This window comes from Martes martes (assembly GCF_963455335.1).
Source record: "Martes martes genome assembly, chromosome: 17".
NCBI classification, from domain to species: Eukaryota; Metazoa; Chordata; class Mammalia; order Carnivora; family Mustelidae; genus Martes; species Martes martes.
Window position 1 is genome coordinate 45,580,395 of NC_137905.1, and position 27,972 is coordinate 45,608,366.

Below are 27,972 nucleotides of genomic sequence, written 5' to 3' on the forward strand. Positions count from 1 at the left end.
AACAAGTAGCTTCTCGCGAGAGGGTACGTCAGTCCCGGCCTGGCGTCGTGTGAACAGCTGCTGGTACCGAAGACTGAGGTGGAACCGGAGCGGTGAGGGGTGGGTCGGACGCTGAGGTGGCAGGACGGGTTCGCCGGGGCACAGGGAGGCTTAGAGCCCGGACTCGGGGACACGGAAGGTGGCTTAGAGGGAGGGTAGTCTTTCGGTCTCACGGTTGCCCGACGAGGCTGCCGGAAGTGCGCTAAGGGATTTTTCTTCTTCCCGGGAACTGGCGGGGAAACTGAGGCTGGGGTGGGGCTCCTGTCCGGGGGACGCACTGAGGCCGCCGTCTTTTCCTGCAAGAGCAGAAGATGTCGGACAGCGAGGACAGCAACTTCTCGGAGGAGGAGGATAGCGAGCGCAGCAGTGACGGCGAGGAGGCCGAGGTGTGTGGTTGGGAGATGGTGGGGAGGCAGCGCGTCTGGGACAGAACCAGGGCAGAAAGGCTCCTGTGGGAGCTCAGAGGAGATCAGAACGAGCTCTGGCCTTTGGGAGCTTCCAGGTTGTTGGTAATGATAGAGAAGTAGGCAAGCCTAAGTCAAGCAGAGGGATCGGTGCGGGGTGGCGGGGAGCAGGGATGCCCCAGGTACAGTGAAATAACAGGTGATGTGTATAAAGGACCTGGCCTATAGCAAGCACTCATTGTTAGCTTTTATATTGGGGTGTGCGCCATCGTTTCCGAAATATGTTTTTAGTGCCTGCTGTGTACTAGGCACAGTTCTTTGTCCGGGGGCTGCGCCAGTAAACAAAACAGATTTTGAGAGTCTTTGCCCCTGTGGTCATAAATAAACATAACTGATAAGTATATCGTTTAGTAAGGCAAAGGATACCCTGGAGAAAAGTAGAGAAGGGGAATAGGGAGTCTTGGTCAGTTTTTTTTTTTTTTTTCCTCTTGGTCAGTTTTAAATAAGGTGAGTCTCAGAGGCGATATTGAAAAAAGCGTTGTGGGAGGTGAGGGAGTGAGTCATTTGTGGAAGAAAAGTGTTGCAGTAAGGGGAAGCAGCACGTGTGAAGCTGGGAGCATGTCTGCAGTTGAAGAACAAGGAGTTGAGTTTGGGTGATCAGAGTGAGTGTAACAAAGAAATAACAGGAGCCAGATCATATAGGATCTTGAAGGTTCTGGTGAGGAGTTCGTGCTGATTGAGTGCAGGAGAGCCGTGAGAAGTTTTGGAGCAGAGAAGGGGTGTGATCTCATGTTTTGAAAGGGTCACTCTGGCTTTAGGTCTATTGAACGTTACTGTTTCAGGAACCAAATAAACATTTCCTGGGACATACGTGATTTTAAATATTCTGCTATTAACTATTTTCTGCTTTTGCTTATTTCTGACATATTTGTTAATTAAGTAAATGTTGTTGTTTTTTAAGATTTTATTTATTTATTTGACAGAGATCACAAGTAGGCAGAGAGACAGGCAGAGAGAGAGGAAGGGGAAGCAGGCTCCCTGCTGAGCAGGGAGTCCGATGCAGGCTTGATCCCAGGACCCAGAGATCATGACCTGAGCTGAAGGCAGAGGGTTTAGCCCACTGAGCCACCCAGGCGCCCCTTAAGTAAATGTTTGAAGATCTACTACTGTGTTTCAGATTCTTCCGGGTGTTGGAGAGAGTGGAGCCAGGGGAATCTGCTTTTACGGAGTTTACACTTAGTGGGCAACAGTTAACAAACTAATGAAGAGATAACTCGATGATTGTAGATAACTCCTTTAACCTCTGGAAACGTGAATCAGTTTTTTAAAGTTAGTTGCCAACACTTGTAAGGGCTACTTCATGTAGAAATAGTGATTTTTTCTGCTTTTTTGGGAAAGTGAGAGAGGCCAGCAACCTGAGACCCAGGGTTGTTCTGTCCAGCAGCTCTTTGCTCAAGAAGTGTCAGCCTGCTGTGGAATGGGAAATTTTCTCCAATACTGGCATATATCAGTTGCCATTTATCATCATGCATACCTTATGGGGGATTTAAGTAAAGGAAAGTTTCATGGACTTGTGTCCTGGGAAGTATCAGATAAACAGAGAGTACCATGGGTTTCCTTTGAGCTGCCCCACTTACATCTTTTCTTGACCTCTGTAGGCATTTGGTTGTCAATCCTTGTGCCCTGTAGGGAGTCCTCAGCTTCCAGTGAAGAATTAGAGGAATTGGGAAGCCATGGTGGGGGGAAAGCAGGTGGGAGGATGCTAGGAAGGGTTTTTGCTTTAAGCAGTAGCACTGGGTTCTTGGTCTCTCTGACTCATGGCTTCAGAGTGCTGCACGTGGTTAAATCCTGGTGTTTTTTGTTTTTTTTTTTAAAGATTTTATTTATTTATTTGACAGACAGATCACAAGTAGGCAGAGAGAGAAGGGAGGAAGCAGGCTCCCTGCTGAGCAGAGAGCCCTGATGCGGGGCTCGATCCAAGGACGCTGGGATTATGACCTGAGCCGAAGGCAGCGGCTTTAACCCACTGAGCCACCCAGGCACCCCTAAATCCCGGTGTTAATCGGATCCCGGGGTCCTTTTCCTGGCCAGGACATCTGGTTTGCTGTGTGCAAATGTCACTTCCTCAGCACCACACCAGGCTCTTGACTCACATGCTGGCTTGTCTGCTATCATCAGATGAAGCAGGACAGTGAGAGGCCAGCCAGAGATGGGACTAGATAGGCTTTTTGGACGTTAGCATGTCCTTGAAGGACCAGGCCTTGTGGAATGAAGAAGGTAGGGATGGCAGATGATGAGCCCCTGTTGGGGGAATGATCTGTTTCACCATTCTCCGCCCCAGTAACCTGCTCATTCGTTCATTGAACACATGTTCCTAGAGTTTCTATCATGTCGGGATCACTGGCTCCCTTATGGAGCTCTCTGTCCTGGGGTGGAGATAGTTTTATAAACAGATGGTTTCTTCAGGGGATTGTGAGGGTGAACAATGGAAGAGCACATTCAAACCCCAAGATAACACAAAGATAGTAATGGGAGCCCTCTCCTCAGGGATTGGGGAGCCAGGTTTGGAGAGAAGGTTTTGCTGGGACTGAGCCAGTGGAATGATGACAAGGCTCATTGAAATCAGGCTGTGGTCCTGTTGTGGTTTGAGTTGGTAAAATGTGGGACATTGTGGATTAGTCAGGAATATATACCAAATGTCTTTCAATTATCTTCTGTTCTCATCCCTGGACTGGGTGTTGTTGGGGACCCATTAGTGCCTGAGGTAAACTGGGCCTTGCTCTTAGGGAGCTCAAGTGGTCAAGGCTGTGATGGAGGAAGCTAGCGGATATGCCTGATTTTGCTGGGGGCAGGGGGTAGGCATGACCTCCTGGAAGCAGAGGGGTAGTGATTTGAAGTTGGAGTGAGAGGCAAAGGAGAATAGCTTTTTTGCAGAGAACTAGCGTGAGTAATGGATAGCACCCGGAGAGCTTGGTATGAGTGGCTCAGTGTGGCTGGGACCTAGCATTTGGAAGGGGGAGCCCAAAGAGGGAGGGTGAGAGGGAGAGCCAGTGGGTAGACTGTGTGCTTCTAGTGTAGGCAGCTAGGAAGTTGGTTCTTTCCCTGAGGGCAATGGGGACCCATGGCCATGTTTGAAACAGACTACAGGGTTGGGGGTGATGGGAGGTGCTTTTAGGTAGGAGAACAAGCCCTTAAACCACAATAAACCATCATGAAGTTATTTCCTGTATACGTTACGCATCCTGTCTTTTGATTGGGTCATGGAGAAAGTTTGACTTTGGTGCCACTGTGCCTTGAACACTTTCCTGAAATTTGCTTGCTTCCTTGTTTTCGGGAGAACAGGCTTTTGACTTAGAGCCTGCAGCCTGCAACAGTATCATGCTAGGACTTAATAACATTGTTTTGCTTTTATCTTTTTTTTTTAAGATTTTATTTATTTATTTGACAGACAGATCACAAATAGGCAGAGAGGCAGGCAGAGAGAGAGGGGGAAGCAGGCTCCCTGCCAAGCAGAGAGCCTGATGCGGGGCTCCATCCTAGGACCCTGAGATCATGACCTGAGCTGAAGGCAGAGGCTTAACCCACTGAGCCACCCAGGCGCCCCTGCTTTTATCTTTATGGTTACTTGTTGCTTGCGACAGGCTAACTTTAAAAACATTTTTACTTCTGAACTATTTCAAAGTACGGAAGAGTTTCTTTGTTAATCTAAATGAAAAGATGAGTGATTTAAAGAAAATACCAGGTAAATGAGTTGTACTGATATGAGCTTGGCAAGGGGGCCTGAAGTTAATGAAGAAAAGATTGAAGTTTGGGACCACATTTCCTTTTGTGACTGGTTTGGAAAAATGGCTTAGAAGTCAAGAGACCAGAAGTGCTGGGCAAGGGCTAGGTTTTAGAGAGGGCAGTGTTCTGGCCCAGGCTACGGGCTGTAGGGATGGAGAAGAAGGGACAGATTGAAGGGACAACTTTCCAAAAACAGGCCAAGAGTTCGGTGCCTGTTAGAAGCCAGAGGGAGCCAGCACAGGTCTGGGGGAAGATATTGAGGTCAGTGTAGGGACATGGTGGGTGTGTGTAGGGCTTAGAGGACATCTGGGGGAGCCATTTGTGGAGGGTGCTGACACATGGGGGCCTCTAGTTCCGGAAGAAAGTGTGAACTGGAGACAGATGGGGCATCACCTACAGAGACAGGAGCTGAGACTGTGGAAGGTAATGTGGCCCAGGGGGAGAGTGTGTGCAGCGAGAAGCCGAGTGGATCCCGAGCTGAAGCCTGGGGATGGAAGCCAGCACTGGAGGGTGAGCAGAGGAAGAGGGACTTGCAGAGGATCGGCCAGAGCAGTTGGAGGAAAGCCAGGGTAATGTGCTGTGACGGATGCTAAGGGAAGAGCTTTTCTCCAGGGAGGGAGGATCAGTGGTGTGAAGTGTTTTGTAGGTAAGCAGTAAAGATTGTTCATGGAATTAGCAACAAGAGGCAGGCCATGGCCTTGGGGAACAGTGAGTACTGGAACTAGAGATACAGAAATCGTTGTTGCAGAGACGCCCACCAGCCAAAGGAGCGGATGCGATGGCCTAGGGAGTTGTAGGGTGGAAAGAGATGAGGGTCAAGGACCAAACTTCATGGAGCTACATTTACAGGCCAAGTGGAGGCTAGCAAGGAGGTCTAGTGGAGCAGGGGTCTGGGCCAGCTCCCAGGTATTGGTTGGGTGGATGACACCCAACCTGTGCTGTCACTGAGATGGGATGGCTAGCAGAGAGGCCCAGCCGGGGGGACAGGGGAGTGTATGCAGAGCAGGGGGTGTTATGACTAGCCAGGCAGAGCTGGCATCAGATTTGGGGTTGGGGAGGCTTGGTGTCTGGATTTGAGGGTACAGAACCTTGTGCCCCAACCCTGCCTTACTCTCCAGGTAGAGGAAGAGCGGCGGAGTGTAGCAGGCAGTGAGAAGGAGGAAGAGCCTGAGGAAGAAGAGGAGGAGGAAGAGGAGGAAGAATATGATGAGGAAGAGGAAGAGGAAGATGACGACCGACCTCCCAAGAAACCCCGCCATGGCGGCTTCATTCTGGACGAGGCTGGTATGTTACCGGGCCGGCGAGTGCTGGGCAGAGGCTGGACTTCACCTTCAGTTCTATTCCTTGAATGTACTTTTTTTTTTTCCTGTGTTGGTAAATGTCAATGCCACAGTAGTGGGATAGTGCGTGGAACCTTGGAACCTCCATGCCCCAGCAGCTGGCGTCAAGAATTAACAGCTTAGTACCAGTCTTGTTTTGCTCCTTCCGCCTCGCTCCTGCCCACTGCTGGATGATGTCGAAGCCAATCCCAAACACGTAATTTTGCCCCAAAATATTCCTCTTTATATTCCTAACACGTCAGTCCTTTCAAAATACGCTGTTACAATACCATTACCGTTCTTTAAAAACCTGAACTCTGAGCTCGTTGTGAAAAGCTCCGATGACCTAGATGTAGGCAGGAGAGGGTCGTGGAAGCCAACAGGCTTGGGTCCCTCCTGGCCTGTCTCTGCTCTCTTCTCCATGTGGCCCTAGGTGAGTCGCTGTCCGTCTCTCGGAGCGCCTTTTCCCCTCCACACAGGGGGACAAACAGTCCTTTGCATTCCAGCAGGGATATTATGAGGATTTGGGGGGCCGAGCATGTAAAGCACATCAAGTAGATGGCCGCCCAAAGTGACATGCCCAGCCCGGAGCAGGTCCTCCAAAATGGGGGTTATCTATTACCATTCTACAGGCCCATGTCATACTTTATGTTCTGTAAATTGCTTTTTCTACTTCCAACGATTGTGGAGGAGCATATAACATAGATAACGTAGATTAAATGAGTTAATTCACATAAAGTAACTTTTCTGAACAACTTTTGGCACGTCAGTGCTCAGTAAACTTTAGCTGCTATCATCATCATCATCATCCTGGAAATACCCATTTTTCCCCCAATGGCTACATAGTATTTTTCCATAATCTGGGTTTTTTTTGTTGTTGTTGTTGTTTTAAAGATTTTATTTTATTTGAGAGAGCTTGAGAAGGGGGAGGGTCAGAGGGAGAAGCAGACTACCTGCTGAGCAGGGAGCCCAGTGTGGGACTCAATTCTGGGATTCCAGGATCGTGACCTGAGCTGAAAGCAGTCGCTTAACCAACTGAGCCTCCCAGGCACCCCTTAATCTGTTTCTAACCAATGTCTTATTGGATATTGAAGTTTGTGTCTTTCATTACTACAAGCAGCACTGCTGGGAATACCTTCCTATGTATTTAGACACAAAGACACAAGTTATTACCTAGTCTGGGTGTTCTGAACCTTTTTTGTGCTGTGGCTCCCTTGGCAGTCAGGCGAAGTCTGTAGATCCCTTCGTAGAACCATGATCTGAAACGCTCACGGGAAAAATAACATAGGATTCCAAAGAGAATAATTATACTGAAATACGGTACCTAAATATTTACAGAACATGTGGGTTTTGTCATGAATGCATTGAAATAACAAGACTTAATAGGGTCTGATAAAAATCTAATTTTGAAGTAGCAATGAGTACAGATGACATTTTGAGATATCGGCAGCTATAGTGTGCTGGGAAAATACTAGAGTTTACTGCTAACGTTATTGTGACTTATTTCCATTGTTTATAATTGATGTGAATATGACTTTTCAATTAGAGATAAGTGAAAATGTATTTTATCTGCCATGAACCCCGAAAATTTTCTACATGCTAAAGTCCTATAAGTCAAACTCCTGGGCAAAGGGGATGCACATGGCTCTAAAGCCTTTCGATGTCTGCAGCCAAATATTGGCCCTGAAAAGATCCTACCTCCCAGCAGCCATCCGTGAGGGCACTTGTTCCCCACACCCATGTCAAGGAGAGCCACTTGGAATGCCATCGGCCATTTTCATGAGACCTCTTCCCTGAGGGAGAACCAGGGAGCAGACGGGCCCGACATGCTCGCCACAGTTCTGGTCCTTCCCTTAAATTCTGAGGGGAGGGAGGCCTTTCTTTGAGAAGGGATCTTAGGTAGTAGAAGAGATAACATGCTGTGCGACAGATGTGGACTGCCAGGGACAACCAGGCACTGGTGGTGGGAGCGTCGTTGGGCACTGCATGTGGGAAGGCTGTGCGGCGGTGCCCATTGACGTTTAACAGGCAGGGACCCTTTGGTCCAGGAGTTCTTTTTTAGAATTCACCCAGCGATTAAATTCGCACAGGCACGTAAAGACACGAGGCCAAAGATAGTAGCTGCAGTCCTGTTTTCAGTTGTAAATGTCTGTGACCTAAGTGTCGGTTGATGGTAAGCGCCTGGTAAAATGACTTATGGGGCGGATCATCTGGTAGCAAATGAGGCATGTGCTCCTGTGGAAGCACCCCAGGCTGGAAGGATTGCTTAGAAAAAGAGGAAGGTACCAAACAGTGTCAAAAAGTTGCACTGGGACGGTTGGCGGTCGAGGGTTCAGACGCACTTCCCCCACGTGCTCAGGTGATCTCTAGGCAAGAAACTGCTCATGGAGTTGCGTCTAGGGAAGGGGACTGAGCTGGCAGGGGCTAGAAACAGGAGGGAGACTTCCCTGCACACGTTCATCCTCTGAACACTTTGGAGTTTTTCGTCACGTGCGGGTGTCGCCGCTTAGTTTTTAGCGTAATATTCGCTACATGCGAAAGAGCATGAGAAACGCAGTGAGGACGTTCGGTGCATGAGCCCTGGAGCTAGTCTGATTCTCCGGGACCAGCTGAGAGTCTCTGGGCCAGTTAGGTCCCCTCTCTGGGCCTCAGAGCCCTTATTGGAAAATCCAAACGGTGCTGGGAGCGAGGATTCGGTGAGGAATCTGTGGCAAGTGCTCCCAGCAGAGCAGGGCACACAGGCCACTTCTCAGTAAGCGTTAGGGTCACAGGCATGAAGGAGTAATAACAAAACCAACAGGTTGTGAATCGTGTCTTTAAAAAATATATATGTACTAGTCTTAATAGTTTGGAGGGAATTTTCGTGCTTGTTTATTTTGATCTGATTTTTTTTTTTTAAGTTTATTTATTTATTTTGTAACCTCTACACCCAAGGTGGGGCTTGAACTCTTGACCCCAAGATCAGGAGTCACACACTCTGCTGACTGAGCCAGCTTAGTGTCCCTGATCGGATTAATGGGCTTGTGGGTGGGGTCAGGGGAGGGGTGGCTTTCGGAGCCAGATGGAGGTGGAGCTGCACAGGGAGACCTCTTCCTGTGGCTTAAAGCAGCAGCTCCGTGGCGTCCGGGCGAGAGCCTCACCTGTGCGGGTGTCTCTATGCTGACGTGCAAGGTGCATGGTTGTCATGCCCACCTCCCAGTGCCGTTTCCCGGGAGCCACGGTCACGAGGTCATCTCTGCTGTGGCTGCCTCCCTGACCACTTGGCTTTCCTGTTGCAGATGTGGACGATGAATATGAGGATGAGGACCAGTGGGAGGATGGAGCAGAGGACATTCTAGAGAAAGGTGTGTGGGGGCCCCGCCTCTGCAAAACTGCTTTGGGGTATGACCAAGAGGGTCTTGAGAGCCCATCCCCCACCCATGCCCCGCACCCCCCCCACCCCCTCCTCACCTCGCTTCTTTCTGTCGTTGCCAGAGAGACCAGCTCTGTACCCTTTTCCTTTTAGGCCCATGAGTTGGGGGGGCGGGGGCTGTGGGTGGTGGATATGGTGGGAAAAGGACTCTGGGATCCCAGGGCCCCAGTGAATCCCTTCTGGGGGTTGTAGGGGGTGGGCTCTGTCCCATGGTACCCCCCACTTCCTGGGCCAGTGCCCCCACTTCCCTGTTATTTTCCGTTTTGTGCGCCTCATACATTTCGGCTTCTCCCCAACCACCTGGTGCCTGGCCTTTACTTTTGATTTTCAACCTTCCTGTGTCCCTCCCTTCCCCTCCCCCCAACCCATTGGTTGATTTCGCTGCTATAATTTGGCTCATACTTTGTCTGCCCTCGCCCACCACCACCACCACCACCACCACCACCACCACCTCCTCTTCCTCCAAGTAGAAGAGATTGAAGGTAAGAATCTGGAAACTGTGATTCCCTGGCCTTTCTCCCATATCCTGACATCTCCTTCCTGCCCACAGCACCCTCCCTCCGCCCCTGACCCTGTCTGGCCCTGGGGGCTCTGACTCATAGAGGGTCCAGAATCAGGGAGTTTTGAGGCCTGGTCTGCAGCCGTTGGCCTGGGAAAGTGTGTATGTGTTTATGTGTGCTTGTGAGCCTTGTGGACCACAGGGATGGGTGGAGTGGGATGGAGTTCAGGGCATACTCAGTGGCTGTGAGACGGGGAACCGGCTGGATGCCCCCACCTGTTGGGCCCTGTCCCCCAAGTCTTTTTTGTGAGAAGCAGGATTACTGAGCAGGGCGGAGTAGCGGGTGAGGGTTGAGAGTTCCTTAGTGAGGTGTCTCCTGCCCCAGGGCCCAGCTCCGGCCCTCTCAGCCCCCATCACTTCCTCCAGGCCCCTGCCTTTCATCTCCCCTTACTCACCCTATCTGCCCATTTTTCTGCAGCCTCGAATATCGATAATGTTGTCCTGGATGAAGACCGTTCTGGGGCTCGCCGCCTACAAAACCTCTGGAGGTAAGTAGGGAGGCGAAAGGGTGAGACTGGCTCCCAGGGGAGATCTGGGGGCAGGTCAGCCCACCCTTCTCTCCACAGCCTTTCATTCATGTTTGCTTTCCCCCTTCACACCCCAGGGATCAGCGAGAGGAAGAACTGGGCGAGTATTACATGAAGAAATATGCCAAGTCGTCTGTGGGAGAGACGTAAGGGCACGGGGTAGGGGGCGGGTGGTCCCTTTTCCGGAAGGGTCAGGCCTCTAACAGAGAGCATCACGCCCCTTCCCAACTGCTGTCCTCTCTCCAGGGTGTATGGAGGATCCGACGAGCTCTCGGATGACATCACCCAGCAACAGCTGCTCCCAGGAGTCAAGTAAGGGGGGGGTGGCCTGGACTGAGATGGGGGAATCTTGTGTGGGGGTGATGTGCGTCTGCAGGCACAGAGTGGTCAGTGGTGGGGACTAGTGGCAAGTTGGCACTCGACCTCTTCCTCCTGCTTATGGATGGAAGGAGGGAGAAGGAGAGGTGGGTGGAGGGAGAGGAAGAAGGATGGTGTGGTGATTCGGATCTTTTGTGATGAAGCCATTTCACTGAAGGGCTTCCTTTTCCTCTCCTGTCTAGGGATCCAAATCTGTGGACTGTCAAATGTAAGGTGTGTCCTCTGGGAGGCTGGGGAGTGGGGGAGGTGGCCTTGTCAGAGCTCATGATCTTTCTGTCCTGGGTCTCCTTGGCCTGTCAGTCTCTTGGTCTTGTCTCTGCCCGGTCATCCCCCACCTCCCAGCCCCCTACCCACCTCTGCTGCCCTTCCTTACTCACTGTCTCCCACCCTGTCCATCTTGCTGCCCATCCCTTTTGCTCTGTACCTCTTCTTCTCCTGCTCCTCTCTCTCTCTCTTTCTAGTCTGTTTTATCTTTCTTGCCTGGTGGCTTTGTCAGCCTTGCTGCTGTCTCTTGCCCCTTTCGTGTGTCCGTCCTTCTTGTCCTCATCTCTCTGAAGTCTGTCTGTCTTCTTTCAGATTGGGGAGGAACGAGCCACAGCCATTTCCTTGATGCGCAAGTTCATTGCCTACCAGTTCACAGACACGGTAAGTCGGGTAGCAGGCAGCTTGGAAAAGAGAGACAGAGTGAACCCCAGAGGGAGGGACAGTATAGGTCCAAGGGTACTAGGTACCCATTATGAGCTGCTTTAGCTAAAACTGTCCCTCCCTGGATTGAAGGGCTCCTCAGTGCCCAACAGAGGTGCCGTCTTCACTGTCTGCATTCCTGACAGGGGTCAGCAGCCCCTGAGCCTTTTCTGAGTGAGTTCTGCCTGTTCACCAACCCTGTTTGGCCGCTGTTACCCTTTCACTGTTTGGGAGGACTCCTAGGATGGAACAGTGTGGCTGAGCGGGTCAGGGGACAGGCTGTCAGGGGGAGACTTCCTTCCTTCTCTCCTTATACAGTCATTAGATATCCACTGAACCCCTGCTCTGGACAGGTGTCTGCACTGGGAGGCGCTTTGACCTTGCTGGAGCCTATTCTGCCCCTTCAGGGCTCACTCGCGGCCCACAACGCATGAAGAGGCTGCATTAAGTTCCCAGATCTTTCTTTAGACTGTTGGAGTTTGAATCCTGCCCCTGCCGCGTCCTAGCCCTGTGACCTTGATCAAGCCATTTCCCTTTTCTGGGGGCCCTGCTTGCCCCTCAGCATCATTAGGATTAAATAGCTCTGGACATGTCCAGCTTTCAGCTGGGACTCGTCTTGTGGCCTGTGTTCAATAAGTATAGTTATTGTCGGAGGTGTAATTGTCAGTTTGGGAACAGGGGCGAGCCCTAGGAAGGGTATACTCAAAACTCAGGAAACGTGACATTCCTGCTAACCCTGTGCTGGGTGCTGATGCTCTCCCATACTATGCTCCGTGTTAGGTCGAGTGCACTGCTTTTATCTACTGAGGCAGTGGGTGTGTGTCTGTGGGGCCAAGTGGATAGTTGTAGGATTTGCAGATCATTTGAAGTGCACTCAAACCTCGATCATGTGTTCTGGGCAGAACTCAAGTACCATCTGAGTTACAACTGATTATTGTTTTTGTTTTTGATGACCAAAGTAGTGTGTGTATTATAGACGGCCAGATCTCCCTCCCTGAGTCCCAGTTTTTAGAAGGAATTACTGTTGGTGTGTGTCTTTCCAGGTAATCTTCTCTGCAAGTCAAAAAATGTCAGTTTTTTGTTTTTTGTTTTTCTTTTTAAAGAAAATGGTATTACATGGTATGTGTATTATTGTGTAGTGAGCCTTTTGCCAATGCCTTAATCATCTTCTCATGCCTGGTAAATAGAAGGTGGTTTCCATTTTCTGCTGTCACAAGCAATGCTGAAACAATTTAGTTGTTTCTTTTTTAGTTGAGGTATAATTTCCATACTGTAAAATCCAAGGTCATGGTATATGATCTTTCTTATATGTTGCTGAATCCAGTTCTATTTTATTTTTTAATTATTTATTATTACTAATTTTTTAAAGATTTTATTTGACAGAGACAGAGCGAGAGAGGGAACACAAGCAGGGGGAGTGGGAGAGGGAGAAGCAGACTTTCCACTGAGCAGGGAGCCTGATGTGGGACTTGATCCCAGGACCCTGGAATCATGACCTGAGCTGAAGGCAGCTGCTTAATGACTGAGCCACCCAGGCGCCCCGTAGTCTGTAGTTTGTTTGTTTGTTTGTTTCTTTCTTTTTAAAGATTTATTTTATTTGACGGAGATCAAAAGTAGACAGAGAGGCAGACAGAGAGAGGGGGAAGAAGGCTCCCTGTTGAACAGAGAGCCTGAGGCAGGGCTCGATCCCAGGACCCTGAGCCAAAGGCAGACGCTTAACCCACTGAGCAACCCAGGTGCCCCCAGTCTGTAGTTTCTTAACGATGTCTGTTTTTGGTATCAGGTTAATATTCGATCCATAGGATGAGTTGGGAAACGTTCCTCTTCTAAAAAGAGTTTGTGAAGGATCGATGTTATTAAAACATTGGGTAGAGGGCTCCTGGGTGGCTCAGTTGGTTAAGCAAGTGCCTTTGGCTCAGGTCATGATCTCAGGGTCCTGGGATCAGAGCTCCAAGGTGGCAGTCGGGGGTGGGGGTGGGGTCCCTACTCAGCGGGGAGTCTGCTTCTCCCTCTGACCCCTCCCTTCTCATGTGCGTGCCCTCTCTCTCAAATAAATAAATAAAATCTTTTTAAAAAATAAATAAATAATAAAACATTGGGTAGAGGGGTGCCTGGGTGGCTCAGTCAGTTAAGTGTCGCTTTTGGCTCAAGTCATGATCCTAGGGTCCTGGGATTGAGCCCCATGCTGGGTTTCCCTGCTCAATGGAGAGCCTGCTTCTCCCTCCCCGCTGCTCCTCCCACCACCGCTCATGCTATCTCTCTCTTTCTCTCCCTCCCTTGCTCTTAATCTATCTCAAATAAATAAATTCCTTAAAAAAAATAAAGAAATTGGGGGAGAATTCACCAGTGAAGCTGTCTAGTCCTGGCTCTGTGTGTGTGTGTGTGTGTTGAGATTTTTTCTATTACTAATTTGTTATCTTTACTTCTTGTAGGTCTATTCAGATTTTCTATTTCTTTCTGAGTCAGTTTTGGTAATGTACGTCTTTCTACAGAAAACATTTGTTTCATTGAGGTTATCTAATCTGTTGGTGTACACTTCTTCACACTGTTGCTTCCTAATCCTTTCAGGTTGGTGGTAATGACCTTTCTTCCATTCCTGATTTTAGTAATTTGACTCTTGCGTGACTTGAATCTCTTGTCTCTTTCTTGGTCAGTCTGGCTAAAGGTGTGTCAAATTTGTTAGTCTTTTCAAAGAACCAGCAAATTTTGGTTTTGATGGACTTCTCTGTTTTTCTATTCCCTCTTTTATTTATTTCCACTCTGTTATTTCTTCGCTTCTGCTTGCTTGGGGTTTAGTTTTCTTCTCCTTTTCTAGTTTCTTTCTTTTTTTTTAAGAGGCGGGAAGGGGCAGTGGAAGAACGAGAGAGAAAATCCCAAGCAGGTTCCATGCCCAGCACAGAGCCCAGTGTGGGCCTCGATCCAACAACTTTGAGATCATGACCTGAGTGGAAATGAAGAGCTGGACACTTAACAGACTTAACCAGGCGCCCCTCCTTTTTAGTTTCTTAAAGGTGGAAGCTTAGGTTATTGATGTGAGATTTCTCTCGTTCTTTCTTTCTTTTTTTTTCTTTCTTTTTTTCTTTCTAGACTTTATTTATTTGAATCAGAGAGTGAGTGAGAGCATGATCAGGCAGAGGGAGAAGGAGAAGCAGGCTTCTCACTGAGCAGAGAGCCAGATGCGGGCTGTACCCCAGGACCCTGCTATGACCTGAGCCAAAGGCAGATGCTTAACCAGCTGAGCCACTCAGGCACCCCTAGACATTTTTCTTTTTTACAGCTGTAAATTTACCTCTGAGCATAGCTCTTTCACATCCCGTGAGTTTTAGTGTTTTTATCTTCATTCCTCCCAAAATACTTTCTAATTTCCCTTGTAATTCTTGGGTTTTTTTGTTTTAAATATTTTATTTTTAGGGATGCCTGGGTGGCTCGGTGGTTAATTAAGCCTTTACCTTCAGCTCAGATCATGATCCCCAGGTCCTGGGATCGAGCCCCAGGTTGGCTCCCTGCTCAGTGGAAAGCCTGCTTCTCCCTCTCCCACTCCCTCCTCTTCCGCTGTCTCTCTGTCGACTAAATAAATAGAGTCTTTAAATAAATATAATAAATATAATCTTTAAAATAAATAGATAGAGGGCGCCTGGGTGGCTCAGTGGGTTAAAGCATCTGCCTTTGGCTCAGGTCATGATTTCAGGGTCCTGGGATCGAGCCCCACATCGGGCTCTCTGCTCAGCAGGGAGGGAGCCTGCTTCCTCCTCTCTCTCTGCCTACTTGTGATCTCTGTCTCTGTCAAATAAATGAATAAAATCTTTTAAAAAATTAAAAATAAAAATAAATAAGTAAATAGATAGATGATACTGTATTTTATTTTTAAGTAATCTCTGCACCCAGTGTAGGGCTTGAACCCATAACCCCAAGATTAAGAGTCGCACACTTTACCAGTACATTGAGCCATCCAGGCACCCTGTAATTCTTACGTTTGATCCATTGGTTACTTAGTGTATTTCCATACAGTTTTGAATTTTCTAAATCTGTTACTGATTTCTAATTTTACTTGCATGTGGTTGGAGAGTATATCTCATATAATTTCAATTCTTTTACAGTTGTTGAGACTTAACTTAATGGCCTAACATATGGTTTATCCTGGAGAGTATTAAGTGTGCCATAAGAGTATGCATACTGGTGATGTTCGACAGAGTTTTGTCTGTAGATGCATGTGCGGTCTAGTCGGTTTATAGGATTGCTCAAGTGCTCTGTTTCCTTGTTGATCTTCTGTCTAGTCCTGTCTGTTTTTGAAGGTGGGGTCTTGTCCCCAGTTATTATTAGTGAACTGTCAGTTTCTCCTTTTATTTCTGTTGCTTTTTGCCTTTTGTTTTTTGAATTCTGTTGTTACGTTCATATGCATTTGTACTTCTTGTATCTTCTTGAACGATTGAACGGTCTATCAGTGTAAAATGTCCTCTTTTATCTCTGGTAAGCTTTTGTCTTAAAATGTGTTTTGTTTGCTCTTAGTGTAGTCATTCCAGTTCTCTTCAGTCTGTTTATTTTTCACACGTAGTATACACTATTTACCTTTCCTTCTTTTTTTTTTTCCTTTAAAGACAGCATGCTTGCAGGGGGGTGGGGAGGGGCAAAGGGAGAGAGAGAATCTCAAGCAGGCTTCGCACCCAGTGCAGAGTCCAACGCAGGGCTTGATCTCACAGCCCTGAGATCATGACCTGAGCCGGTATCAGGAGTCAGACACTTAACCGACTGAGCTGCCCAGGTGCCCATATGTTGGTTACCTTTCCATGTCACTACATACAGATTCATTAATTTGCAAGTTCTACATTATATTTCATGGAATGGTTATGCTGTAGTTTAACAGTTCCCTCTTGAGGGCATTTACAAATGTCCAGTCTTGTTTGTTTGCTATAATCAGTAACTCTGCCATAGACATCCTTGGTTCTGGTCATCGCACAGATGTTTCTGTGGGATAAATTCCTGGAAGAGCAGGCACTGTTATGGCAGCTGTCACTGTTCGTGGCACTCCTGTCTCACTGTCTCTTGCCACGGCCTCGGCCCTGCAGCCCCTGCAGATTAAGTCAGTGGTGGCGCCGGAGCATGTGAAGGGCTACATCTACGTGGAGGCCTACAAGCAGACGCACGTGAAGCAGGCCATCGAGGGTGTGGGCAACCTGCGGCTCGGCTACTGGAACCAGCAGATGGTGCCCATCAAGGAGATGACAGACGTGCTCAAAGTTGTGAAGGAGGTGGCCAACCTGAAGCCAAAATCCTGGGTCCGCCTCAAGAGGGGCATCTATAAGGACGACATTGCCCAGGTGCCAGGGCTGGGGGCAGGGCAGGGAGGCTGAGGGGCCAGGGCTCGCTGCTGTCACACTCCTGCTCTCCTGTGCCCCTCCCTTTTCATTGAAATGGATGAGCATCCTCTGTGCACGTTCAAAGCACAGGGAGTAAGATCTGAAGGAGGTGAGAGAGGGAGCCTTGTAGGGTTCTTGGGGAAGAGAGTTGCAGCGGAAGGAACAGCGTGCGCATAGGTCCGCCCTAGCTGAAGCAGAGTGCCCCAGAGTGAGAGTAACAGGAGGAGGCTCAGGGAGGGGACCGTGCCTGTGGCCTGTCATAGGGCTTTGGCTTCTACTGGAGGTGGAGAGATGTGGCGGGACTTGAATTTTAATAGGATTGCTCTGACAGCTTCTTGGAGGATAGACTCCTGGTTCTTAGGCAGGGACAGTATGGTCCTCAGGGCACTGTTCTTGGTTGTGTTAATTGAGGAGCGAGTTGTTCCAGCATCTAGTGGGTAGAAGCCAGGATTGATGCTCATGTCCTGCAGTGTAGGGGACAGCCCCCCCGCAGTAAAGGATTACCTGGCCGTCAAACCCTGGGCTGGACTGGATGGGGCCACAGGAGCATGGAGACCAGCGAGGAGACCGCTGCCGTAGTCCTGGTGGCAGGTGATGGTGGGACAGGCCCAGGGTGGTAGCAGGGAGGAGGGGGAGGAGGTCAGTTTCTGAAGACAGAGCTGACAGGGGTTGGTAGCACTTTGGAGATGGATGGAAGAGTAAGAGGGAGCCCAGAGTGACTCCCAGGCTGTGTGCCAGAGCAGGAGGAATGATGGAGTGGGAGAAGACCAGGCAAGGGGCAGGCTCGGGAGTCGGCAGGAGGTTGGTAGTGGTTGTGCTAGGCTTGAGGGGCCTTTCGGACATCCGAGGAGAGGTGTCAAGCAAGTAGTAGGTATTTTGCTTCTCAGCTGAGGGGTGACAGTCTAGAGAGAATGCAGCGAGTTCTCAGCAGTGTGATTTCTTCCCCATCACCCGCTTTCCTACTCTTCCTGTGTCTGGGATGGGGGAGGGAAGACCAGGGCCCTCCTGACCACCCCTCTCCTCAGGTGGATTATGTGGAGCCCAGCCAAAACACCATCTCCTTGAAGATGATCCCCCGCATTGACTACGACCGCATCAAGGCCCGCATGAGCTTGGTACCGGGGGGACACCCTGTGGCCCGTGGGTGGGGAAGATGCCTGATCTTTGCTGGTGGCCAAGCCCTCCTCCTTCACCCTTCCCAGCCGTGCCCCCTTTCCTCCGCAGAAAGACTGGTTTGCCAAAAGGAAGAAGTTTAAGCGGCCTCCACAGAGGCTGTTTGACGCCGAGAAGATCAGGTGAGTGTCCTTGGGGCCTGGCTGGGTGAGGTCCCCTGAGCTGTGACACAGAGTGTGCCTCCGGGCTCCCCTGCAGGGTTGGGCCCCCTGACCCATCCTTGGTTTACTTTGCGACTGGTCAGCTTGGCAGCATCACCTCAGCCGAGTTACTGAACATCCTGGGCCTTGGTCTCCTTTGCTATAACCACCAACAGGGATGCCCCCTGCCTCCTGGGATTGTCATGAGAGTCACATGAGTTAATGTGCACGTGTACCCCGGATAGCACTTGGCCCCAGGATCACAGACGGCAATTGCATCCCTCGGCATGTCAGGGTTTGTGAGGTCTCTTTCCCTGATGTCCTGATGCCTGGACAGTGGAGACAGGGCTGCACCCATCAGGGGGTGTCCCTCACCCTCCCCAGCTGGAGGGAGCTTTGGAGCAGCCCAGTGTTCCAGGGCTAACCAGAAGGCTCCTAATGGGGAGGGCGGGAGACGAGGAGACGGAGGAACGTGAACCACTGGTCCTGTTCTAGAACCCCTTGTCAGCCACCAGATGGTTTTTCATGCCTTTATTTATTTATTTTTTTAAAAGATTTTATTTATTTATTTGACAGACAGATCACAGGCAGGCAGAGAGGCAGGCAGAGAGAGGAAGGGAAGCAGGCTCCCCGCGGAGCAGAGAGCCCGATGTAGGGCTCAATCGCAGGACCCTGGGATCATGACCTGAGCCAAAGGCAGAGGCTTTAACCCACTGAGCTACCCAGGCGCCCCGGCTTTTCATGCCTTTAAAGGGGAATTATAGAACACCTTTTGAGCTGCACCCCAGGACTTGGCTATTACTTCACATGCCCGAATTGGACCCCCTTACCCCCTGCTGTCCACTTGACCAGACCTTCTTTTAATGAGTGCCCTGACCCGGCCCACAGAGCTTGCTCGGGCCTCCGCCAAACTCAGCACACCAAGAAGAGGATCGAGTGGCAGGAAGAGCTCGCCCTGCTCCCCCACACTCCCTTTTTTGGGAGTGGGGCAGGCTTTCCCTTCTCACTGTAGAAGTGTGGGCCAGAACTGAGTGTTGCTCACCCACATGCAGGGCCAGGAGAGTTAGGGCAGAGGCTTGCGAGTCCCAGCCCCCAAACTCGAATCCGGACTCAGACCACCCTAGCCAGGAGGTGTGCCCCATGCGCCTTCAGTCCCTCATTTCCTTGGGAAATGGAGGGCATGTGAGTGACATCACAGGCTTTGGGGGCAGTCTAAAAGGTGCATGGCCCGGCCAGGCACAGGCTGAGTGCTCCATGCATGATAACCATTGACACGGTCCAATATTGTGTCAAGCTGGTATTTCACCATGTGCCTCCGGTGTGCAGGCTGCTGCTCTGGGGGACTAGCAGTGAGTGGAAAAGGTGAGGCTCTTGCCCTTCGGGAGCAGCCATTCTGGTCAGGGAGATGGACGGTAGCTCTTCGGAGGGTGAGCTGCGCCGTGCTGAGCGGTCACGCAGGAGGGAGTGCAGGGACAGGGCACTCGGCCAAGAGGGCACGCAGTGGGGCAGGATGGGCAGCGGTCCTGTGATCCTCCCCCCTCCGCCAGCAAAGGAGCCTGAGGCTCAGCAAGATTCTCTCCTTAGTCCCCCTCCCAATCTTGTCTCCCCCACAAAATCCCAGGTCCCTTGGCGGCGATGTTGCCTCCGATGGTGACTTCCTCATCTTCGAGGGGAACCGTTACAGCCGGAAGGGCTTTCTCTTCAAGAGCTTTGCCATGTCTGCTGTGGTGAGGGTCCCGAGGGGTGTCTTGCTTACCATGCTGGGGAGCCGGGAGGCCAGGCTTTCTCTCCTTCCTTCAGTACAGGCCCCAGAGCAGGGGGTTATCGGGGTCTGTCCTGGATAATCTTCCGAGTCAGGAGTGTAGGAGTGTCCCTGTGGAAATAAATCTCACCATCTAGCTCCCTTGGCTGGGCTGTGACACTGACCTTCGTCTACTTTCTCCTCTTCCCCTTGTCTCTTGGGGCTCAGATCACGGAGGGTGTGAAGCCCACACTCTCTGAGCTGGAGAAGTTTGAGGACCAGCCGGAGGGTATTGACCTTGAGGTGGTGACTGAGAGCACAGGTATTTGATCCCTGGCAGTAACTCAGGCCAAAGAGGAGGGGGCGGCTCCTGGCGGGCACCCCCCAAGTCAGCCATGCACCTGCCCCTGCAGGGAAGGAGCGGGAGCACAACTTCCAGCCTGGGGACAATGTGGAGGTGTGTGAGGGTGAACTCATCAACCTGCAGGGCAAGATTCTCAGCGTGGACGGCAACAAGATCACCATCATGCCCAAGCACGAGGATCTCAAGGTGGGCGCCCTACTGCCTATATGTATGGGTCAGGTTGAGAGCAAGGTATAGTCTGGAGTAATCTGAGGGGGCTGCCTGGTTTGTGTTTGGTGTAAGGGTGCGTGTGTCTGGGTCTTTTGTCCGTCTGAGGGTTTGTCCAGGTTCGCTAGCATGGTGTGTCCAGGGTGAGGCTTTCTCTGGCTAGGTCTGAGAAAGTGTGTAGTCTGTGTCATATGTCTTGGGAACCAGCTTTCTGTGTGTGGAGTAAAGGGGTGTCCAGGCTGATACCATGAGCCTGAGGTGAGCTGTCTCTGGGGCAGTCTGAGGGTTGTCCAGGCGGCCTACAGGAGTCTGTGGTTGGGTGCTGAGCCAGGAGTGGGTCTTGGAAAGGTTTTCTGAGAATATGAGTGGCTTCTGGAAACGGCAAGGCAGGCAGGCTGTGGTGGCTTCCCTTCCCCGGCTCAGCATCCCCACACCCGGTCCCCAGGACATGCTGGAGTTCCCAGCCCAGGAACTTCGGAAGTACTTTAAAATGGGGGACCACGTGAAGGTGATTGCTGGCCGATTTGAGGGTGACACAGGTCTCATTGTGCGAGTGGAAGAGAACTTCGTCATCCTCTTCTCTGACCTCACCATGCATGAGGTAGGTGGGGGGAGGGGAAGCAGTGTGGAATGTGCCAGGACGAGACCCAGGCTGAGGAGCTGCTGGGACCCTGCTTCACCCCTTTCCCGTTTCCCATAGCTGAAGGTGCTCCCCCGGGACCTGCAGCTCTGCTCAGAGACGGCATCGGGCGTGGATGTGGGGGGCCAGCATGAGTGGGGGGAGCTGGTGCAGCTGGACCCCCAGACCGTGGGTGTCATCGTGCGACTGGAGCGGGAGACCTTCCAGGTGTGTGTGTTATACTCAGTGGCGGGGCTTCCTTGTAGGGGTCTCCCTCTCCCTTGAGCTCCTCTCATCCCGGGAGGTGGTGGACTGTGGTAGCCATGAACCCAGACTGCTCTGGGGGACCGATCAGGGCTGTCAGCCCAGGTTGGCTCTGTGGTGTTGGGCAAGTAGCAGGTCATTGACTCTCTCTGTGCGTGTTTTATACCCTGTAAAACAGAGATAATAGTAGCATGCACTTCATTTGTTATGACTGAGGCCGAGATCAAATATGTAAACCTAGATGCTTGCTCAGGGCTGGGGACTGCAGGTGCCCTCCTCCCCTCCACCCATACCCAGTGCATGTGGGAGTCAGAGCCTAATGCTTAGGACCCTGGACTTGGATTCATACCTGGGCCCTATTGCTCCATGCTGTGTGACGCTGGGCTAGTAACTCACCCTCTCTGGGCCTGAGAGCCTCCCCCCCCTTGTAAAATAGGAATCGTGACCGCAGCCATCTCAGAGGGAAGTTTTGAGGCTTCAGTGAAATATTGTGTGAAGAATTTAGTAGGGGGCCTGGCACACAGTGGTGGGTAAACATTATGTTAACATCTACTTCTCCACCCATTTCTCAGGTCCCTGATGCTTAGTCGGGATGGACCGTCCTCCCGAAAGGCATTTTGGAAGGACTGGGGACATTTTTGTTTGACCCAGTGCCTGTGCGGTGGTGCCCTGAGACTGCAGGGGATTTTGGACTTCTGCAGAGCTTGGGACGGTCTTCCACAAGGAAGGATCGTCCCACCTTAGGGAAACCCTGCTCCACGTCACCCTTTGTACTCTCACAGCTCAGCATCCCCCTCTCCATCTGTAGGTGCTGAACATGTATGGGAAGGTGGTGACCGTCAGGCATCAGGCTGTGACCCGGAAGAAGGACAACCGCTTTGCCGTGGCCCTGGACTCGGAACAGAATAACATCCACGTGAAGGACATCGTCAAGGTCATTGACGGCCCCCACTCAGTGAGTATAAGCTCCCCCCTGTCGGCCCTGCTTGAAACTGCTAGAGTGGGCCACAGCCCCAAGAGTGACCATCCTTTCCCCATCCAGGGCCGTGAGGGCGAAATTCGCCATCTCTTCCGCAGCTTTGCCTTCCTGCACTGCAAGAAACTGGTGGAGAACGGGGGCATGTTTGTCTGCAAGACCCGCCACCTCGTCCTGGCAGGGGGCTCCAAGGTGAGGCCGGTGCAGTCCCTGGCCCTTGGGTTCCTGGCCTTCCCTGGCTCTAGCAGTGACGAGAATGGGCTTGTTGGGGATTAGGAGGGCACGTGTCAGGCTCAGGTCCTTGGCAGAGTTTACTGAGATTCCAAGCTTTTTACCAAATCATTCATCCATTCAGTGTTTTTGAGCACCTGACGGGTGCCTTGCCACTGGAGATACACAGCGAATAAGGCGAACGTGTGTGCACTTCTAGAGCTGCTAGCCGGAGACGAGCAGATCAGTAAATAGAGACATGGTGCCGCATGAGGCGAGGACAAGCACCATGCAGGAGAGTAGAATAGGGAGAGAGAATCGTGGAGGAGTGCTGCCTTAGAGGGAGAAGGTTCAGGAAAGGCCTCCTTGAGATGACACCCGAGCACAGACCTGAATGAAGGGACCCAGAGCTGTGTGAATGTTTCTGGGGAGCAGCAAATGTAGATGAAGTGGGACGTGTGGGAAAGCTGCGCAGAAGCAGGCATCAGGAAATGAGGCCCAGGCTCTGGGAAGCTGGGAGCAGGAGCTGGTCCTCAGGGTCCTACGCATGGGGTGAGGAATTCTTCTGACCCCGGCCAGGGGAGGACCGGACCTCTTGATTGACGGGCCCAAAGTCTCATGGGTGTGGCAGTTTCCCCAAAGGGAAATTGAGGCATCATCACCAGAAGGAGTGAGGGATGGCCTCCAGGCCAGTTCAGGCAGGAGCTGTTCCCAAATGGAGGCAGGCGGTGGCCTGGGGGAGCCATCCCTCAGGTTCCTGCCTGCCCGTTCACTGCTCATCCCTTCCTTAGCCCCGAGATGTGACCAACTTCACAGTGGGTGGCTTTGCCCCCATGAGCCCTCGGATCAGCAGTCCCATGCACCCCAGCGCTGGAGGTGAGAGCGAGTAGGGGAGGGGTGGGGCTGGGGATGGGGGGAGGGAGACCATTCAGCCCACACTCCGGGTGCCTGCTCCACTGGTCTGGCCATGATGGGGTTCTCGGCTCACAGTGACCAGGACCCTCCCCCTGCCCCGCAGTCCCCAGTGGCAGCCAGGGAGGTCACGGCGGTGCAGGCTGCCCAGAGGAAGCTCGTAAACCAGGGTTGTGCCTTGGGGGAGTCAAGCCGGGGGAGAAGGAGCTTGAGGGTGCTCTTGTCTGTAGACACAGCATGTAGGGGAGGACATGGCCTTGGGGACTGGTGACGTTATCCTTCTTCCCTAGGTCAGCGCGGTGGCTTTGGCAGCCCCGGTGGTGGCAGCGGAGGCATGAGCAGGGGCCGAGGGCGGAGAGACAACGAGCTCATAGGGCAGACCGTGCGCATCTCCCAGGGGCCCTACAAAGGTGACCTTGAGGGCCATGCGGGAGGCTTGAGGAGGGGCATGGTGGGGCACCCCACCCGGCCTGACCTCCTGTCTCTCACCAGGCTACATTGGTGTGGTGAAGGACGCCACTGAGTCCACAGCCCGCGTGGAGCTGCACTCCACCTGCCAGACCATCTCTGTGGACCGTCAGCGGCTCACCACGGTGTACGTGCCGGGGCAGCGTGGGGCCGGGGGTGGGAGTTGTTAGGTGGCCAGAGGGCCCTCCTCACCCCACTGGTTCTCTGTGTCCACAGGGGCTCACGGCGCCCGGGAGGCATGACCTCCACCTACGGGCGGACGCCCATGTACGGCTCCCAGACGCCCATGTACGGCTCTGGCTCCCGCACACCCATGTATGGCTCTCAGACGCCTCTCCAGGATGGTGAGCTTGCCCGGGGACAGGGATGAGGGGTGATGTGGTGGGGCCTAGAGACAGGGCAGAACAGACGAACACCTCTCTCCCACTCTCCCGTTTTAGGCAGCCGCACCCCGCATTACGGTTCACAGACACCCTTGCATGATGGCAGCCGTACTCCTGCTCAGAGTGGGGCCTGGGACCCCAACAATCCCAACACGCCATCCCGGTGAGGATTGGGGGGTGGGGACAGGGTTCCCTGAGCCCGTGTGTGCAAGTGGTTATGCTGGGTGTCTGCGGGATAGAGGGGTCCGAATGGCCCTCCCTGAATTCTCTGCTCCCCGCCCGGGGCTGCTTATGTGCAAAGGGGTAGTTGGGGCTGGGGCTGGGGGTCAGATAGTGTCTAGTCCCCACTGGAGTAGCCTGCTGTGGTAAAGACCTAGACTCTGAGACAGATTTGTGCGATCGAAGTCATGTGACTGGTTTTGTGACCTTGGGCGGCAGCCTTTTCTCTGCCTCCCAGTCTGAGCTGTGAAATGGAGGCCTCTGGACAGGGCTGTCCTGAGGTGTCCAGTGCTATTCTGGAAGCATTTGCTGCATCGCTGTGATCACCGCAGTCATTCTCAACAGACTTCTCTCTCCAACAGGGCGGAGGAAGAATATGAGTATGCCTTCGACGACGAGCCCACACCATCCCCACAGGCCTATGGGGGCACCCCCAATCCCCAAACACCCGGCTATCCCGACCCCTCATCCCCACAGGTCAACCCTCAGTACAACCCACAGACGCCAGGGACGCCAGCCATGTGAGTCCACTGGGGCTGACCCTAATCAGACCTTGCCCCGACCCTCCCCACTGCCATTACCTTCTTCTCTTCAACACCATCCCCAGCAAGTGCCCCCTTCTGTTTCTGACTCTCCAGGTACAACACAGACCAGTTCTCCCCCTATGCTGCCCCCTCTCCGCAAGGCTCCTACCAGCCCAGCCCCAGCCCCCAGAGCTACCACCAGGTGGCGCCAAGCCCAGCAGGGTACCAGAACACCCACTCTCCGGCCAGCTACCACCCCACACCCTCCCCCATGGCCTATCAGGTATTAACCAGCTTGCGTGTCCTTAAGGGCGGTGGGCTACGGTGGGCCAGGGTGACGCAGTCAGTTCGGTTCAGCTGTCAACTGTCGGTTTCGGCTCAGGTTGTGATCTCAGGGTCTTGAGACTGACTGAGCCCTGTGTCAGGCTTCAAACTCAGTGGGAAGTCTGCTAAAGTTTCTTTCCCTTCCTCTGCCCCTCCCTGCACTCGAACGCTCATTCTCTCTCACTCTCTCTCTAAAATAAATCCTTAAAAAGTGGGGGATGGGTTAGAATGGGCCTTGGGTCTGTGGGGACAGCCAAGCTAGATGACCTAGTCCCAACAATGCTGTCCCCCTTTCACTCATAGGCCAGCCCCAGCCCAAGCCCTGTTGGCTACAGTCCGATGACACCTGGAGCCCCTTCCCCTGGGGGCTACAACCCGCACACACCAGGCTCAGGCATTGAGCAGAACTCCAGCGACTGGGTAACCACAGACATCCAGGTGAAGGTGCGGGACACCTACCTGGATACGCAGGTGGTGGGGCAGACAGGAGTCATCCGCAGCGTCACAGTAAGTGGGGCCCAGGCTGGGGGGTGGGCAGTTGTCCTCTCCTTTGGGATCCCCAATCTCTGTGGCCACTGGGTTTCTGTTTTTAATCACCTAACCACGTTCTCCAGTACCCGTTTATAACTGGAAAAGTGGGTGTGACAGGGCCGGCCTGCAGGCCCCACAGGGCATAGCTGGGGCCTTCCCAGCCTGGAGCAGTGACTGGCATCCAGGGGCTAGGTTACTCTTTAACATAGTCCTCTGAGACCAGTTCTGTACCAGGGACTGCGTGTTCTGCCAGGCACCCCACCCCTGCTGCAGCGCTACTGGCCTTTCCATTCCTCACTGTCACCAAGTTCCCTGCAGCCTTGGGGCCTTTGTTCATCACTTTCCTCTGGCTGGGACACTCTTCCTTCTATCCTCTTACTAGTAAACTGCTAATCATCCTTCAGGGAAACCTTTTGAGGTATCTCAGATTTGTCTCTTGTAAGTCCATGTAATTTTTTTCATGTTACTTACCTGCTGCCTAAAAGCTTAAAGTTGACTCAGGGCTGATTCTTTGGTTACTAAGCCTGTGTTTCATTCCTAAGTAAGTAGCCCTAGTTCCTAGGTGAGGGACCAAAAGCATGCTGGCCTTCCAGTAAATATTATTTGAATTAAACACCAGGGACCAAGACAGCTCCAGGCCCTGCCGTCACATAGCTCACATTCTGGTTGAGGAGGCAGAGATGTCCCCAGAGAAAGAGAGCCTGAGTGACCAGAGCTGGGACACAGGAAGCCCCAAGGGCAAAGGGAGCTATGGGAACCTAGAGGAGGTACCCTTACTTAACTTTGAAGGGGCTTGCGGGCTGCTTCCTGGAGAATGAGGCGTCTGCACCAAGACCTGAAGAACGAATAGGAGTAACCCAAGAGAAGTGGCTGGGGAGGGGCTCAGTGTGTCCCAGAAAGGGACACACCAAGGCCTGGTGGTGAGGGAAAGCCTGGCACATCTGGGGAGCTGAATTATGTTCACTGTGGCTGGAACATAGAAAGCCTAGGGGGAAGGTGAGTGACAAGGCCAGAGAAGTGACTGGGCCAGGTCATGTGGCAGGCTGGGGACCTTGGACTGTGTCCTGAGGAAGCTAAGCAGGCAGAGCAGTGGTGGGATCAGGTCTGTGGTTTGGAATTAATTCACCATGTTGCTGTAGCAGGGATGGACCAGGGAGGTGAGACGGAGGGCTGTGAGCCCCGGGGAGAGGTCAGCCCGCCCTATGAGGCTGTGAGGAAGAGAGGAGAGAGGTGGCAGAGACCCTCAGGAGGCCAAATGAACACACGTCAGAGCTGGAGGTTGTTGGTGAAAGAGCTGACCCACATGAAGCCAGAGCTCCAGGCAGGCACTAGGGAGTGTGAGGACGTCCCTGAGATAACAGGCGGGCCCGGGGGGTGGGGGGGGAGATGAGGCCCGCATGGGGACTTGAAGAGTCAGGTGCCTGAGAAGCAGTCTCTTTTGGCCGAAGTCAGCTTCATTATGGTGCTTCCCATCCTGGCCCGGTCACGCTGTCCCCACACACCACAGGCCCAGGAACCAGGCCTAGCTTTGGGGCTCTCCCGCCTGTGTCACCTTGGGAAAGCGACTTGTTGGAATGAGCCCTGAGCCCATGCCCCCTGAGTGCGGGCAGCAGTCCTACACTGGAAACAGGCCCGACTGACCGGGCTGTCCCTGCCCACAGGGAGGCATGTGCTCTGTATACCTAAAGGACAGTGAGAAGGTGGTCAGCATCTCCAGCGAGCACTTGGAGCCCATCACCCCCACCAAAAACAACAAGGTAATGCGGGGGCAGGGGGTGTGGGGGCCTGGGGATGCTGATGCGGAGCCTGACCCTGTGCCCCTCCGCCCAGGTGAAGGTGATCCTGGGTGAGGACCGGGAAGCCACAGGGGTCCTGTTGAGCATTGATGGTGAGGACGGCATCGTCCGCATGGACCTTGACGAGCAGCTCAAGATCCTCAATCTCCGCTTCCTGGGGAAGCTCCTGGAGGCCTAAGAAGTGCGGGGTCGGCAGACCTTGGCGGATACCTGGCGGGCAGGGAGCGTCCCTCCTAACTTCCCTGGCCCTCAGCTCTGACGCAGGGTCTGGGGCCCGGACCAGGGCTAATGTGGTTGTTCAGGACTTCCTTTATTTTCCTTTCTGGGTTCCTGTCTCCCTCTCTGATGTTCATGGAAATCAGAGTAGTCTGGGGGAGGGTCCCCACCTTCTGCATCCTCCCTTCCCCAGCTTGCTTTTGTGTTAACGGTCTTTCAATAAAAAGCTGTTTGGTCAAAAGTGGTGTGTGTGTGTGTCAGTGTTTCATAAGTGGGGTCATTTGCAGACCTCACTTCCTGAGCAAATAACTGGATGGTACCTAAGCCTCAGTTTCCCCATCTAGAAAATGATATTGCCCATGCCAGAGGGCTCTTCAGCATGAATGTATGAGACACTGGAAAGAGATTATTAGGACAGAGCCTGCCTGTGATTGAAGTTTCATCTC

The 27,972-nt window shown here is 52.4% G+C and overlaps 1 protein-coding gene across 2 annotated transcripts; it reads left to right on the forward strand.

Annotated features, from left to right (window-relative positions):
- Positions 1-9: 9 nt before the first annotated feature.
- SUPT5H (SPT5 homolog, DSIF elongation factor subunit) lies at positions 10-27,764 on the forward strand. Of its 2 annotated transcripts, none has more exons than XM_080828378.1 (30): positions 10-92; positions 348-425; positions 5,345-5,510; positions 8,824-8,889; positions 9,428-9,439; positions 9,935-10,004; positions 10,121-10,189; positions 10,290-10,355; positions 10,604-10,634; positions 10,998-11,066; positions 16,169-16,420; positions 17,485-17,574; positions 17,684-17,754; positions 19,394-19,499; positions 19,742-19,835; positions 19,927-20,063; positions 20,530-20,685; positions 20,785-20,931; positions 21,776-21,922; positions 22,010-22,135; positions 22,945-23,029; positions 23,356-23,475; positions 23,558-23,660; positions 23,750-23,877; positions 23,974-24,079; positions 24,498-24,656; positions 24,774-24,942; positions 25,287-25,490; positions 27,176-27,271; positions 27,345-27,764. In XM_080828378.1, the coding sequence occupies exons 2-30, from the start codon at positions 351-353 to the stop codon at positions 27,486-27,488; spliced, it is 3,264 nt and encodes a 1,087-aa protein (XP_080684504.1). In that variant the 5' UTR covers positions 10-92; positions 348-350; the 3' UTR covers positions 27,489-27,764. The 2 variants fall into 2 exon arrangements, with proteins under 2 accessions (XP_080684504.1, XP_080684505.1); XM_080828379.1 differs by having other exon boundaries at positions 24-99.
- Positions 27,765-27,972: the final 208 nt, after the last annotated feature.

What these genes read in the sequence shown, in the direction of transcription:
- SUPT5H (XM_080828378.1), top strand. Translation starts at nt 351, where the DNA reads ATGTCGGACAGCGAGGACAGCAACTTCTCGGAGGAGGAGGATAGCGAG. An exon ending in AATCCCAACACGCCATCCCG is followed by an intron (nt 24,080 to 24,497) that starts GTGAGGATTGGG and finishes TCTCTCCAACAG; the next exon opens with GGCGGAGGAAGAATATGAGT. An exon ending in CCTCCCCCATGGCCTATCAG is followed by an intron (nt 24,943 to 25,286) that starts GTATTAACCAGC and finishes TTTCACTCATAG; the next exon opens with GCCAGCCCCAGCCCAAGCCC.